Source organism: Diabrotica virgifera, chromosome 4 (assembly GCF_917563875.1).
Source record: "Diabrotica virgifera virgifera chromosome 4, PGI_DIABVI_V3a".
Classification (NCBI taxonomy): Eukaryota; Metazoa; Arthropoda; class Insecta; order Coleoptera; family Chrysomelidae; genus Diabrotica; species Diabrotica virgifera.
The window spans coordinates 80,936,202-80,953,518 of NC_065446.1; the positions used below are offsets into that span (position 1 = coordinate 80,936,202).

General features: G+C 32.7%; 1 protein-coding gene across 6 annotated transcripts in view; it reads right to left on the reverse strand.

The window, feature by feature from the left end:
• LOC114331259 (G2/mitotic-specific cyclin-B3) overlaps positions 1–17,317 on the reverse strand; it is a 77,420-nt gene that overhangs the window by 56,607 nt on the left and 3,496 nt on the right. For 3 of the 6 annotated variants that reach the window (XM_028280768.2, XM_028280764.2, XM_028280765.2), the window contains one exon: positions 6,621–7,011. In XM_028280768.2, the coding sequence (XP_028136569.1) occupies positions 6,621–6,995 (375 nt within the window). In that variant the 5' untranslated portion in view covers positions 6,996–7,011. Of the gene's footprint in view, positions 1–6,620; positions 7,012–13,031; positions 13,133–13,461; positions 13,569–15,679; positions 15,772–17,317 lie in introns of those variants that run through there. The other 3 variants (XM_028280766.2, XM_050649194.1, XM_028280767.2) reach the window with 3 other exon arrangements.

A 17,317-nucleotide genomic window follows, 5' to 3' on the forward strand; every position in this document is an offset into this window, starting at 1 on the left:
TTTCAGCATTATTATAATAAAAGTTATGAATTTTTTAAAGTAAAAGGTACAGATTCCTGAATTGCAAAGTTTAATCGCAAAATTTGAGTGACAAAATTTAAAATTTAGCTTTTTAATCAAGTTTATGTTAAAATATAGAGTACAAAGTGTTAATATATAGAGTAAAATATAGAGTGCAACTTTCAATTTTAAGAAAAACGTGATTTCATTTTTTTTTATTTTTAGGGTAATATTGCGATTTTGACAATGTTTCCCCACTTAAAATTCAAGATAAACCTTATTTTCGTTTTCAGCACCTTCGAAAACATAGAGTATGACCTAAATTAGCCATTTACCACCCACACCGTGGTAAGTATCATGAAATAATCGTTTTTTTTTGGGGGTGCCACTCGTCTATAAAGAACTTTTTTCCTACTGCATAATTTGACTTGAAATTTTCTAGAAAACTTCTTCATGACTTATGGATCAGACAAAGTTTTAATGCTGTGTTGGTTAAAATTATAAACTAAAAAGTTTGTCGCTCAACTCTTTTAAGTAAACATGAAACTAACGAAATCTGACGACTAAATGTTTAAAAATTAACAACTACTCTTTTAATTTGCATAAACATCTCGGACAAATAATATCATTGTTATCTAAATACATGCTTCAAAGATGATACTGTAACATTTTCAATAGGAAATCTTTACAGGGGCCAAAGATGCAGAGAGTTAAAGTTGTAAAATCATCTAAATTGATTTATCGCATTTTTGCATAAAATTTGATTTTTGTAGGTATATGTTCCACCAATTCTAGATAATAATAAATGTTATATTCGGATTCAGCGACCTCGAAAACATAAATAATGACCAAAATTGGTCATTCACCATAGTGTTGATTTTCGTGATTGTCGGTATAACGTCGTTTTAGGAGTTTTAACCCCCTTAATTCACAGTTTTTTTTAAAAAGACCAGCAAAAAATCAATTTGTTTTTAATGAAAAAATAATTGATCCTATTTAGTGAGCAGATCTGCCCAACGAGTACTTGCGTTTATGCGATTACTGAAGTGATCGTCACGAAAGCGATTTTCAAATCTTGTCATTTTAGCGCCACACAATCGCTCCATTATCGATGAAATAGAATTACCGCCCACATAAATTGTAGATTTGGATTTTTTGCACGAACTCAGCACATCACTAGAATTTATTTTGTAATATTAGGTATTTCTTATCTACAGTTTTGTCTGCGAGTGGGTGTTTGTTATTTTTATGAAATTAGTAATGCAATTAAAGAAGTTGTTGTTAGTGATGACGTTGAAAAACTGTTGAATTCCCACAATCGGGAGCTAACTATTGATGACCTCATAGAAATTCATGAGGAAGAACAAGACATTGAAGAGATTGCTTGTTTGGACCCAGTTTAAACTGAAGATCAAATTACGGTTGGAAACTTGACTGACTGAAGGTCTCAGTTTAATTGAAAAGGGCTTATAAATTTTAGAAAATATAAACTATAACAAATATCGCATTTCTTCTACCAAACAAGGAATAAAAAAATTATTAGCCTGCTATGAAGAAATTTTGCGGGAGAAAACAAATCTTTGAGTTGTCTCTTTGTTAGATTTTATGCAGACTTCTACATCAAAATAAATTAAATTGACAATTTTATATTTGTATAATATGCTACTTTTCTTAGCTTCCGGTCCCAATTAAAAATAATTTATATTTATATACATACATATATAGTTCAGAGAAATAAGGAAAAAAATATGCTGTTGGTGACACAACCCCCTCCAGGCCGAAACCAAATTTTTTGAGTAGTATGGACATCTATACTAATAACCTATATGTTTCCTGCAGCCGATTTTGATGATATACATAGTTATAAACAAATCAAGATCAAAAAACGGTAAATTTTCGCTTTTTTGTCTATAACCAAAAAGTTGAGTATTTTAAACAAATTTGAGAGTGAGAAACTCATAAATCGTATAAAAAACTTCAATATGGCGTTCGCGGAATATGTCTATCCTTATTGGTTGCTTAGAAAATTGCAATATAAATAATAAATTTGGAGTTTTTATAAATATTCATAACTTATGTAAAAATTAACTTAGAACGTTCTTATTACACGGAATGCTGAGACTTCCGGTGCTTAAATCATACCCTAAATTTCAAAGCAACTGGTCAAATAGTTTAAAAGGTATTTAATTTGTTTATCCCAAATTAATTTTTTTGCAACGCTATAAGTCAGAAAATGATGAAGTTACACTAATACTTGGGATAGTTTATAAAAGAAAAAGATTTACACTATTAATTTAATAAAAAAAAAAAACAAAAAAATATTCTAAATACTGCAAAATTATTTTGCAAAAACATGTAAATTAAAAAAAGGGGGGGCTAACTTCGTCCCTAATTGTGCTAGGACAATTGTTTTTCTTTCTAAATGTGTATAAAAATTTAGTCTTTCCAAATATGAAAAAATAATTTTTCTACGGGTAACGGTTAAAAAGTTATTCTAATTGTTTATAAGTAAGCAAAAAATCGACGTGTTTTTGCAAAATAATTTTACACTGTTTAAAATTACTTTTTGTCATTTTTTTAAATTAAGTCAATAGTATAAATGTTCTTCTTCCATAAACTGTCAGAAGTCTTACTGTAACCTCATAATTTTCTGACTTATAGTGTTGCAAAAAAAATGAATTTGGGATAAACAAATTAAATAACTTTTAAACTATTTGACCAATTGCTTTAAAATTTATAATATAATTTAAGCACCAGAAGTCTCAGCAATTCCTGTAATTAGAAGGTTCTAAGTTAATTTTTACGTAAGATGAATATTTATAAAAACTCAAAGTTTATGATTTATTTCGCAATTTTCTAAGCAACCAATAAGGATAGACATATTCAGCGAACTCCATATTGAAATTTTTTAGACGATTTATGAGTTTCTTACTCTCAAATTTGTTTAAAATGCTTAACTTTTTAGTGTAGGAAACAGAGGTTGAACCTTGCAAAATGGACACAAGTCCGGTTTTATTTTTTTTCTGGCATATCAAGGGGTGCTTATTATAAGACTAACTTTTTCTGAAAAAATTTCGCCCCGGAACCCCCTTTTCACCCCTTTAAAGGGGGTAATTTATGGTTATTGCAGAACGTAGCCCTTCCTGTACCTTTTACAAAAAATTTCTTTTATAGAAATATGAAGAGGACTATATTTTCTGCGATTTATTTCCGACAGCATCTCTCTATTATCCACCGTTTAGCAAGGGTGGCGCCCCAAAGTTGACAAGTTTTTAAAAAAGATGTTTTTTAAAAATATATATTTTTCCCTAACTGTAACGGAAATTAAAAAGAAATGCTGCGGAGATTATTCATAAATAGATGATTGATTTTTTGGTATAGGTTTCACTTAAGGGTAATTGCCCTTTTTTTAATTACAGGGTGTTACATTTTAAAAAACCCCTTTTATACCATCTGAACCGTTTATGCTAGAGTAAAAAGACTTTCAGCGATTACCCATGTACTGGTGTTATTTACAAATTTGTATAATGCACCCCCATTTTTTCCCCGCAACCATCCAAAAAAAAAGAAGAATTAATAAATAAAGTGATTTTCTTGGAATGCTTCACACACAATGCCCTTCATTAATATGCTTCATATATCATTTTGTGCAAGTTATTATTACCCATGCATGGACACTAAAAGCGATTTCCTAGTGCAACCCCTGTAGCCAAAAACAATAAATAAAATGGGGGGTTGAAATTTTTTTTTTGTTTTTTGCTTTTTGATCCATATGGGCATATGCTTCATCAATAGTGCTTTTCAAAAATATATATGGTTATTGCAACATCCCTGCGCAAACCACCCCTATCCTTGAAAATATACTGCAGAAACTACCCCTATACCTTATCCAGCATGTTTTTACGATTTTCTCATTACCTATTCATTTTTTTTTAAACAAAACTTATACAAGGTTAAAGACCACTATTTACTCTAAATATTAGGTCCTATTCATTTTTTTCGTTTAAGCAACCGTTACGGCACAGTGGCGCCGTAAACCTCATATATGCTTTGACGGGCTCCAGTTTTTGTTTATTTTTTCGTCATCTGTTTGTTTTATTGATAAAGTACTTATGTAAAATAAAACAACACAGTGTAACCTACAAATCATGACCTATGCACATTTTACATTCTTTGCTCCCCAAAGCTACAGTGGTGGCCCAAATTAAATTTTTTCATATTTTCGCCACCTACACGCATTTTATTGCGTTAATGCTTCCTTAATAGCACAATATTCACCCCTAAGTGGTCGTTAAGCAGTGGCGGATCCAGGGAGGGGCGATGGGGGCGATCACCCCCACCCCTCTCAAACCAAGTGATATTATATTTGAAGATTATAAAAATATTCATTTATTTTTATAGAAATACTTATATTATATTAATATTATTTTTATAAGAATGACTTTTTATGCTTTAGCGACAGTGGCGGATCCAGCATCGTTAAGAGGGGGTGCCAATTGGTTAAATTTCTATAAAAATAAATGAATATTTTTATAATCTTTGAATATAATATCACTTGGTTTGAGAGGGGGGGGAGGTGATCACCCCCATTACCCCTCCCTGGATCCGCCACTGCGTAGCGACCACCTAAGGGTAAATATTGTGCTGTTAAGGTAGCATTAATGCAATAAAATGCATGTAGGTGGCGAAAATATGCAAACATTTATTTTGGGCCACCACTGTGGCTTTGGGGAGCAAAGAATGTAAAATGTGCATAAGTCATAATTTGTAGGTTACATTGTGTTGTTTTATTTTGCATAAGTACTTTATCAATAAAACGAACAGATGACGAAGAAAAAACCAAAAACTGGAGCCCGCCAAAGCATATATGAGGTTTACGGCGCCACTGTGCCGTAACGGTTGCTTATACGGAAAAATGAATAGGAACATAATTTTTAGAGTAAATAGTGGTCTTTAACCTTGTATAAGTTTTGTTTGAAAAGAATACATAGGTAATGAGAAAATCGTAAAAACATGCTCGCCAAGGGATAGGGGTAGTTTCTGCAGTATATTTTCAAGGATAGGGGTGGTTTTCGCAGAGATGTTGCAATAACCATATATATTTTTGAAAAGCACTATTGATGAAGCATATGCTCATATGGATCAAAAAGCAAAAAACAAAAAATTTCAACCCCCCATTTTATTTATTTTTTTTGCTACAGGGGTTGCACTAGGAAATTGCTTTTGGTGTTCATGTATGGGTAATAATAACGTCCACAAAATGATATATGAAGCATATTAATAAAGGGCATTGTGTGTGAAGGATTCCAAGAAAATCAATGTATTTATTAATTCTTCTTTTTTTTGGGGTGGTTCCGGGGAAAAAATGGGGGTGCATTATACAAATTTGTAAATAGCACCAGTACATGGGTAATCGCTGAAAGTCTTTTTACTCTAGCATAAACGGTTCAGATGGTATAAAAAGAGGTTTTTTAAAATGTAACACCCTGTAATTAAAAAAGGGCAATTACCCTTAAGTGAAACCTATACCAAAAAATCAGTCAATTATTTGTGAATAATTGCCTCATGATTTCTTCTTAATTTCCGTTACAGTTAGGGAAAAATATATTTTTTTTAAAAACATCTTTTTTAAAAACTTGTCAACTTTAGGGCGCCACCCCCGCTAAACGGTGGATGATAGAGAGATGGTGTTGGAAATAAATCGTAGAAAATATAGTCCTCTTCATATTTCTATAAAAGAAATTTTTTGTAAAAGTTACAGGAAGGGCTACGTTCCGCAAAAACCACAAATTACCCCCTTTAAAGGGGTGAAAAGGGAGGTTCCGGGGCGAAATTTTTTCAGAAAAAGTTAGTCTTATAATAAGCACCCCTTGATATACCAGAAAAAAAATAAAACCGGACTTGTGTCCATTTTGCAAGGTTCAACCTTTGTTTCCTACACTATTTTTGGTTATAGACGAAAAAAGCGAAAATTTACCGTTTTTTGATCTTCATTTGTTTATAACTATGTATATCATCAAAATCGGATGCAGGAAATATAAAGGTTATTAATATAGATGTCCATACTACTCAAAAAATTTGGTTTCGGCCTGGAGGGGGATGTGTCACAAGAAAAATCTTATTTCTCTGGACTAATATGCGAAATTACACCCCGACTTACGCGAATTTTACTTACGCGGTTATCGCTTGGTCCCACCTATCGCGAAGTGCGGGATATTACGGTATTTTGTTTACTGCAAAAAGCGTGATCATTACATGACTGTTTTTTCGTTGTGTTGGAACAAACCTATTGTTATTATATTATATTTTACATAATATTTTAGTAAAATATATACAATTGCAAAATGAGCGAAACACCATATACAAATGCACATTTGTCGAAAAGCAGCTCACAAGGAACAGATCAGTCGTAAGTGATAAGTATAATTTTTTTTTGCTTTCACATTGTTAGTTTCAATTCTGGATTGCATTCGAGTGTGAAAAATTATAGCAAGATAAAATACAACGCCGCTCGAATTATCTCGAGTGTGCACAGTTTGGACAGTTTAGCGTGCTCGAGTTAACTCGAGCGTGCACATTAAGGGGTTAATATAGAAAGCAACATTCTACTTTTCACTAACCTTTTGGCCCGGAGCAGCAGGTGGGAATAAATTTTCATTTTGCTTCGGTTTATGTACAGTTTTAATAGAAGGTAAAATTTTCAAGTGTGTTGTTACTTTCTTCACTGGAACTGTCGTCTTCTTAGGTTTAACTTCCGCTGTCTTAGTCTTAATCAACTCTGTGTTTATATTTCTTTCTCCAAAGGCAGTTCGTTTGTTCAGTTTATTTTCTTTTGATGGAGAACAATCTGCTTTTCTCTTAGGTCTGTTCATATCCTTAACGGAAACTGTCATTTCTTTATTGGGGCATTGTACGATTGATGAGCTCCTTGTAGATATACGGTTCTTCAATGTAAAGTTGGAGAGTATACTGTGGTGACTTTTTATAGGGGCCATTTTCTATGTTCTGTTTCTAAAATCAATAATCACCGTAAAAATCATCAAAAGCACTACATATTTAAGGGTGTGGCAGGGGGTTTAATGTTTGAAGATTTTGAAATTTTTGATTTTTTTATTATTATAAATTAAACTACCTACATAACTTCAAGAATACTCTCCGAAAATTTCAGATTGATCGTAGCAAAATTACCGCGAATATAGCATGTTGAATATCCCTAGCTTCGACTCGCTTTGCTGCGCTTGAGCGTACTGAGGAACATTTACAGCTGTTCCCCTTCTCCTTTGTAAATTATTCCGCGATTCAAAAAAATATTCCGGTATGCATCACTTTACGATTTGACAGACAAAAAAGAAATTGAAAATAAAAGGTTTCCAAACTTTAAACGCGTTTTTCTCAAAACTGCTTTTTTTGAGATTGTAGCTCAAAAAACTACTTGATTGATCCACCTGAAATTTTGCAAAGATTTTCTTTAGACATTTCATGAGGTAAGCCTGTCGACAGATCTTTTGTTTGATGCTTATTTTTTGCTTAACAATAATAAATATGTTGATTTTCACCCATTTTTACAACAAATTCGTTATTTTGACTTTCGAGTGAAACCAAAAACTCAAAAATCGTTAAAACTAAAAAAACTTTGACAGCGTTACCTAAGAAACTCATAAGCTAATAAAATCTATTTGAATTTTTCGTTTCACAAGATCTAATGACAAGTTCTGATTTCTAATGTCTACCACAAAATCCACTTTTTTGGGAGGTGTCTGTAAAAATTTGCAACTGTTGGCTTATTTTTCAATATTTTGCCTTGAATTTTTTTTTGAATATTCTGTAAATTGTACTGAATGTTTATTTAATTTCAAAATAAAATAATTCTACCAGAGTTTCAAAAAAAAAATTCACAAAAATTAATGCTGATTTCAAATCATACCCTCCCTCCTAATAACTAATTAAATTATATTATATTTTTAAAGTATTTACAGCTCCCGGAGCGAACCCTGGCCCATGACAGACGCTCTCGTCGGTCGTACACCCACCTAATCTTTACGGAGACAGGGCTTCTCAAGTCTTTCTTTGGGAATATAAGGAAGGATAACGAGGAATTCATGAACACTGAAAGAATCATATGTGTATGCAGATAAAACAGCTAATTTGTCTAAAATCATGAAGTAAGAAAAAGAAAACGAGTGAGAAGAAGGAAGAAAAATAAGAAGAGAGAAGAATAATGAAGAGGAAAAACCACAATAACACAGTGCTATCCGCTAATACTGTAGAGGTAGGAACTACAGCTCAATCATACACTGGGGTGCAAAATTATCCGGACACCTTAAAAATGGGTCATTTTTGATGTCTGGAATTTCCTAAACCTGTTGTCCGATTTAATTTATTTTTTAATATATTATAGCCTTATTCTTTAACAATATCGCTGTAATAGTATTGTTGCTAAACAGTTAAATTTTCATTGTATACCGTGTGTACAAATCAAACTGTGTTTTTTTCTCAAAGTTCGCATCACCCTGTGAAACATTCTAGCATTTATAAAATACTGAAATTACATTCCAACTATAGCCTCATGTTTTCTCAACATTTTGTTTTTTGATTCATTCACTTACATTGGACCATAAAAAATTTAGGTAGGTACTTTAACAACTAACCATGTTTTTCATCAATACAGGGTGTTTTAAATAAGTATGGCCAACTTTAAGGGGAAATTCTGCATAAAAAATAATGACTTTACTTTATAAACGGTATGTCCGCAAATGCTTCGTTTCCGAGGTAGGGGGTGTTGAAATTTTTATTACAAAATCACGATTTATTTATTGCTTTAAAACCGGTTGAGATATGCAAATGTTGGTCGGTTTTAACACGTAGTTATTGCACATTTTTTGACATACAATTAAGCATTTAATATTCACCATTGGCGCGCATACAGACATACAGGTAATATAACCGCTCATACAACCGTATGCGCGCCAATGATGAATATTAAATTCTTACTTGTATGTCAAAAAATGTACAATAACTATGTCTTAAAACCCATTAAATTTCATTTGCATATCTCAAGCGGTTTTAAAGCAATAAATAAATCGTCAGTTTGTAAGAAAAATTTCAACACCCTCTATCTCAGAAACAAAGCATTTGCGCACATAGGTTTATCGCTGGTATTACTATGATTAATGTGATTCCTAATACATTTCCAGTAAAAATAATAACTCTTTGATAAGTGTTGTTATATTTATAACGAAAAGATTTAGTTCATACCTAATAGATGCCGACGAAAACAATTATTTCCCTTTTTGTTTCTGTTTCTGCCGACGACAACAATTATTTTTGAGAACTTTTTAGTAATTATAATTTTCGTGGACCCACAAACAGAAATGATGTTTTTTGCTGATACTCCTCAAAAAATAAATTTTTTCGCAACACTTTATTAGGGATTATAATTTTCACAATCATATAATCAAAAATTATATTTTTCGCGGCGTTCATTGAAAGTTCTACTCTTAACGGCATTTTTCGGGGTTATACTTTTCGTAGGCGGCGGCGTTATAAAGCAAACTGTCATTATTTTTTCTTGTAGAATTACCCCTTGAAGTTTGCCACACTTATTTAAAAACACCCTGTATTCATGAAAAACATGGGTAATTGTTAAAGTACCTAACTTTTTTATGGTTCAACATAAGCGAATGAATAAAAAAAACTGAATGTTGAGAAAACATAAATCTATAGTTGGATTCAGTATTTTATAAATGCTAGAATATTCCACAGGGTGATGTGAAGTTTGAGAAAAAAACACAGTTTCATTGGTACACCCGGTATACAATGAAAATTTACCCGTTTAGTAACAATATTATTTCAGCGATATTGTTAACGAATAAGGCTATAACATATTAAAAAATCACTTAAATTTTTAAGGTGTCCGGTTAATTTTGCACCCCAGTGTACTTGAAAATGTTTAATCTACAATAATAGGAACAGTACATTCGACTAAAATTACTGTTCTATAGCTTTTACATCTTGTTTTTCTAAAATCTTTGAATGATTCTTCTTCTTCTTAAAGTTCCGCTCCTATCGGAGATTGGAAATCATTCTGGCAATTATAATTTTGTTGGTTACGCGCCGGAATAGTTCAATTGAGCTGCATCCAAACCATTCACGGAGATTGCGTAGCCACGAGATTTTACGTCTTCCTACGCTTCTTCTGCCTTTGATTTTGCCCTGCATTATAGTCCTTAATAGTTCGTATTTTTCACCTCTCATGATGTGCCCCAAGTATTCCAACTTCCTGATTTTTATGGAATTTAAAACTTCGCATTGTTTTCCTAGTTGTTCGAGCACTTGTGCGTTTGTTTTACGATCTGTCCATGATATTTTCAGAATACGTCTATACCACCACATTTCGAATGCTTCCAGGTTTTTAATGTTGGATTGTTTTAGTGTCCATGCCTCAACCCCATACAAAAGGGTGGAGAAAATATAACAATGAAGCATTCTTATCCGGAGCGTTATATTGATATTGCGATTACAGAAAAGCTTCCTCATTCTGTTAAAAATGGATCGTGCAATTTCAATGCGGCATCTTATTTTTTTTGTCTGATCAGTATCTTCTGTGATCCATGCTCCAAGGTATTTGTACGAAGATATTTGCTCAATTTCTGTATTATCCAGTACTAGTCTAACTCTGATGTTTTGTGCTTTTGTAAATACCATGAACTTGGTTTTCTTCAAATTTATTTTTAGTCCATAATCGTTGCAATGTATATTTAGTTGTTGAGCAAGGTGTTGCAATTCTTCCAGTGTTCCCGCTAGAAGTACGGTATCGTCAGCATATCTTATATTATTAAGTGGCTCACCGTTTATTATTAGGCCCTCATTGACTTCGGCCAACGCTAATTCTGAGATGGCTTCACTATATAAATTAAATAACAATGGTGATAAAATACCCTTGGCGCACCCCACGGCGAATCTGGATATCCTCAGTCAGTTCATTTTCAACTTTCACTTTTGCTGTTTGATTCCAATAGAGGTTACATGTAATTATAATGTCTCTACTGTCTATGTTTTTATTTAACAAAATATCTTTAAGACGATTATGCTGCACTTTGTCAAATGCCTTCTCAAAATCAATGAAACATGCATATACTTCCTGATTCATATCTAGGCATCTCTGCGAAAGAACACTTACTGCAAACAGTGCGTCTCGTGTTCCCTGACCTTTCCTAAATCCCATTTGTGTATCACTTATGCCTTCGTCTAATTTCTTATGTATTCTATTGTGAATCACTTTTAAAAACAATTTCAAGACATGACTCATTAAGGCTATGGTGCGATATTCATTGCACTCCTTTGCATTGGCTTTTTTGGGTATCAGTATAAATGTCGATTGGAGCCATTCTATAGGTATTATACCTGTTATATATATGGTGTTAAATAAATCCAAAAGAAGGTCAATAGATTCAATATCCACAATTTTGAGTAATTCGATAGGAACTTCATCAGGCCCGGGAGATTTACCACTTTTAGCTTGTTTCATTGCATATTCGACTTCTTCTCGTATAATGTCAGGTCCAGTAACATCTTTAAATTCTTTTGGTGCTTCTGTTCTCTCTTTGTCTTCAAAAAGCTGTGCTATATATTGTGTCCATCTCTGCATTTTCTGGTTTATATCTGTCATAAGTGCACCACTTTCATCTCTTAGTTGCCTAGTTTGAAGTGTTTTTTTCATTCCTATTAGTTCTCTAATTCTTTTATGCATGTTATCATATTTTTTCTCAAATTCTTCCAGTTCTTGGCACTGCTCATGTAACATTCTCTCTTTAGCTTCTTTTATTTTCTTTTTAATTAATCTATCATATATCGGTTACATTATCATACATTATCATACATAATTTGAATGATTACTGACTGCTTATTGGAATATTAATATAAACATCAAGTAAGATACCAACATAAACACAGGTTTGCAGTTGATAAAGTATAAAGTCATACCTTTCTAAAACAGAATGTTGACGTTTCGGGGGCGTTTCGTAAATATAGAGGTTTCTAAACTTTGGTGTGTTCCGAAAATTAGAGTACCCTTAAAAATTTGACAATATTATCATTAAACTGTAAGTATTTTTATCGAACAATCCTACAAAAAGTCATCATTTATGTCTCCATAGTATAGTGGAATAGGGGCAGGGGGTAAGCTCATGCATCATAAACATGGTACTCCAGTTGTCAGACACACCCAAGTTTAGAAACCTCTATATGTACAAAACGCCCCTACCGAAAATTTTCCGAAGTAGAAAAGTTGTCTGATTCGACCTGAATCAACTGAATAAAAATAGTCCCATGAGAGAGCTAATATTTTTTTTAAATGGTGGTCCCAGGGTGATCTCCCTGTGTTCATCTTCAGGTTCATCAAGAGGCTATAGGGAAGCTATTTTTTTTTTAAATTCTTTTGATTATAATAACTTCCAAGAACTTGATATAACATTTTAAATAAGTGGAAAAATAACATGGTCAGAGGTTCTGCATATCACTAATGACTTATTACGGATTTCTCACCAAAAATTTGATGACTTGATGTCATCCTTACCATATTCGTCATCTATATGTTATCATTTTTATAAAAATTCACCTATAACTTCCCAGAGTACTGAGAAGACGATGATGACGAAGTTTTTGATGCATGACAGATATACAACATTATGTTTTTTAGTATTTTAACAATATCCCAGAAGTCCAGGAATATATCGCACCCTCAGTGCAAAACTGTTGTAAGTCAAAAATTTTATAACAATGAAGTAATCATGGCACTCACTTGTAAACATGCATATTGTAGCGTAATTACTGTTAAAATAATACTTTCGGTTCGTTTACACGAATTCATTTATACAAGTTACAGACGAATTTATATTATACACTAAACTTATTTACAAGATGCAACTTGCAAGTGCTAAACCGGCCAAATATCACAACTCTTTGGTACTAAGGCAAACTCCGATATGTCAAAACTTATCGATTTTTCATTTTTAATGCCAATATGTACTTACATTGAGTGATGAAGAATATGATGACTGATGACAAAACCCTAAATGGCTAAACGCATCCATGTAACCAGTAGATGATAAAATTAGTTTCCGATATGTCCACTATTACAACAACACTGCAAACTTTTAAACTCATCTGCTGCAAAATCACGTTTTTTGACATATCGGGTTTTGCCTTAGCACCACAGAACTATCGCACCGATATTAGCACATCGATAGTAGCACGAAAATAAACAAAATCTCTGTTATCTCGAAACTTATTTATTTTGACTTACAATAGTTTTGCACTGAGGGTGCGATATCTACCTAGGCCAAATCCTGAAACTTGACAAAGAGAATCAAAGTGCGGAATGCACTACAAGAGCAAGATTTGGCATGGGCAGGATTTGGAAAACTTAATTGGATATTTAAGAACCTCAAAATACCTCAATACCTGAGGAGCAAAGTGTTCAACCAGTGCATCCTATCATGGCATATGGATGTCAAACCTGGACCCTAACCAAGGCAAATATCAATAAACCAACCACAACAGAGAGGGCAATGGAAAGAGCAATGTTAGGTACAGTCCCGACGCTAAGGTATAAGGTGCTCGTCTGCAAAACAAGCATAGGCGCCCTTCGATTTTTTAAAATTAGTATTATATATTATAACACCAGCAAAAAAAGCTCATTTTGGCGCCTGCCTGCAGTGCATCCCTTGTAGGCCCGTTATCGCCGGCCCTGGTTAGGTATATGATTGTCAGATAAAAAGAGGAACAACTGGGTAAGATCCAAAACAGAAGTCGAGGATGTAACAACAAAAATTGCCAACTTAAATGAAGCTTTGCAGCCTACACTGCTAGACAAAAAGACCTTACGAAAGTAAGCGACCGAGAGGAAGATCACAGATGAGATAGATTGATAATATAAAAAGAATAGCTGGAACAAATTGGAAGTATGTTACTCAGAATAGAGACCGATGGCAGGAGTTGGGAGAGGCCTAAGTCCAAAGATGAACGATAGAAGGATAAGAAGATCCACTTCTACCCTAGTTAAATAATTTCATTATTTAAAAATTATTTTTATAAGAAATAGTGTAAGATAGTGATTGTACTTCTATTTTATTGTTTTGTCCATATAAATATTAGCCATGGTACCTATAAAATTGTAGGTATCACGGCTAAACACATGGTCTATTTCTATTTAGTACATTATTTAACGGTTTTTGCTGTAAATTTTAAAGAACCTCTTGGATTGACATGAAATTTGACATACACATAGCTAACATGCCAAACAAAAAAAGTGATATTGTGCCGATGTGTGCTTTTGCCCCGGGGGTGACTTTCACCCCTTCTCAGGGGCGAAAAAATATATGTCCAAAATAAGTCCGGAAATGGATAAACTGGCTAATTATAAGCAACTTTTGATCTATAGTTTTTTCATTAAGTCAATACTTTTCGATTTATTTGTGAGTGAATATGTTCATTTTTCAGCAAAATAACCACGTTTTTGGACGGTTTTTTTCGCAAATAACTCAAAAAGTTGTAACCTCGGAAACCTTTTTTTTTGGATGGTACTAGAAAGGTCACCAATGGAGACACAGCGACGGCAGCCAGATGGTAGGTGGAAAGCGAGTCGTGGGTTCGAAACTAGCTTTTGGAACGTGGAAGGAAGTCAATAGAAGAAATAGGTAAAGATAAGACAAGAGAAGGTAGATTAGAGAAGAGAGAAACAGATAAAAAGATAGATAGGTAAAATTACCTAAGATAAGAGAAGAGATACAGGGCGCCACCATTGATTAATAACTACAGGAATATTTATAATCAATGGCGCCACTTAACTTTTTGGGGTTGCAAGGGGAAAATTAAGAAACCTTAGAAACGAAAACAGGTAGGTAAGGAAAGATAATGAGGTTCTGAGACCAAATACAAGAAAAGATATAGACAGTTAATTAGTAAATATTTAGCGGTAATTTCTTATCAGGGAATTTATTATGAGTAGGTAAATAAAACTAGTGAAATAAATAAAAAACAATATATTAAACAAATAGTTCTCCAGAAGGGTGAATCCCAAAAAAACAAGAAATAAAGCGAAAACAATATACACCAATCAAAACTGCACCAAAAATGAATGTGTTGTGGTGTACAGTTAGAAATAAACAATGATTATGATAGAATAAATACAAGTATCATATTATAACAAAAACATGCACAATTAAAAACACAGTAAAGAGAGCCTGGTTATGAATTAAAAAAAATCAAATCAAGCATCTATCATGAAAAATCTCTCTTTACTGTTTTAGGGCTTATCTCGAGATAACTAATATGGTAAATTTAATGATGGATAGAAAATATAAAGTACAAAGATATAATAAAATTAAATGCAAAGCATACAAAGTTAACAGCCGTTTACAGTTCAAAGATCAAAACCATCCCGCACTTGGTTTTATAAAAAAATCAATCGCACAGCTATTAATGAATTGGTGAATGTTTGTACTTAGTTTTGACAATGAAAAGTTCTATTAATGAATAAAAAAATTCTATTGATGAAATCGCTGATGAGATTACATCGGAGGTTAGCCTTAACCACCGATGAAGATATTTTTGACGTAGATAGCCCATAGATTGCTCTATTTTTGGAAATAGTTGTAGGTAGTATAATTAAACCACTTACAGTTACTCTGCCTCTTAATTTGCACTGAATCTATATTTACTTTAACTAGTAAGCAAGCACTGAAGTTATTTGGTAATTTGAATCTAATCGGATGTTAGATCCAATTACAGATACGATAAGAGAGTGAATATCACTCAGATAAGATATATTGTAGATAAGGTATAAATATGGTAGATAAGATATGAGGTACTCTCGACACACGTCTGCACTTCAAGCTCTTTAGCTGCCAAGTCCCCTTCGCAATCTTTGCGATCCTTGTTCCTTAAAAAATGTGGGGATATCTCCCTCTCACAAAAAGTTACATTTCTCAAAAAGAACTGACCTATTTGCGTTTTTAGGTAAAGTCTCTGTACATGCAAAATGAAGTCAAAAGACCTAACGGTTGTTTTCAGAAGGGAAAGTTATTCCTTTGAAATATTACTGAAACGGAAAGTGGCAATAAAACATGGCAATACCCTTGCCGCTTTGAATAAAGTGTAATACCTAACGAAATGTTGGTAGTCCACTTTGGGGAGGTTTCTTAACGGTACCTCTTATATTAACAGATTACAATAACACCATAAATAAGATACTTTGGGTCTATTTCCAAAACATTGTGTTTAAGCAAAATTTCAATAAAAAAATGGTCCCGTTTAGAATAATAAACTCAGTTATTTGCAGATACGGCCATATGCGTAGCAGTAATTAGTGCTAGTGGGCTTAAGAATTATTCCAAAGGGTAAATTAATTATTAACTAATCCTATTATATAAAAAAATGTTATAAAGCCAGTATTTGATCGAAAAAATATACTGGGCAAAAATATAGCCTGTGAAAAAAAGCAAAAAATGAGGTCTCCAGACCTAGCAGAAGCAGAGTTATAGCTAATGCAAAATAGGTTCATATTCGCCAAATTCTAAATATAATAATTCAACGTGAAATATCCAAAAAATGAAGCCATTTTTGGGGAAAACTCATTACAACTTTTTTAAAATGTTGAAAAAAAGAAAATGTAAGCAAATTACGCTCAAAATAAAGTTGGCCCCTTTTGTTTTGGCAACAAAAATCTGAAAATCTGAAAAAAGTTTCTTTATTTATGTTATGTTTATATGATCTGTAAGTTTAATCGATTTAAACTGCGTATTTTTGAAAAAAATTTGTTTTAAAATTAAATTTGTTAAATCTTTAATTTTGAAAAAAATGCTTTTTTTCAAAATAACTTAAATTTTTTTTCAAAATACCAAAAATCTAAAACAATAAAAAAAGTCAAAGCTGCTTTTCTGAATATTTTGTATATTTTAGTTTTTCTCTAAGACAAAAAATGGTTAAGATATATGGCTGTTCAAAATGTGCATCCACTCGTAATTATTGGCTTGTTAAAGTCTTTTTAACTACAGCCCTTTCAAAAATAAGGACTTTGAACCGAAGAAACTTACAGATCATATAATAGTAGGGGAGCAAAGTATGCTAAATGTGTAGTCACTCGAGCGCTTTGGGGACCTATTGGGTTGCGAAGAGTAGGTCCTAAAAAAAAAACTTGTCCATTTTTCATTTAATTTTCCATTTACAACAATCGTTTTTTTTAGATTATAGCGCCATCTATCCATAATTCGATCTTTTGTATATTTTTGTTTTTCTCTAAGACAAAAATTGGTTAAGA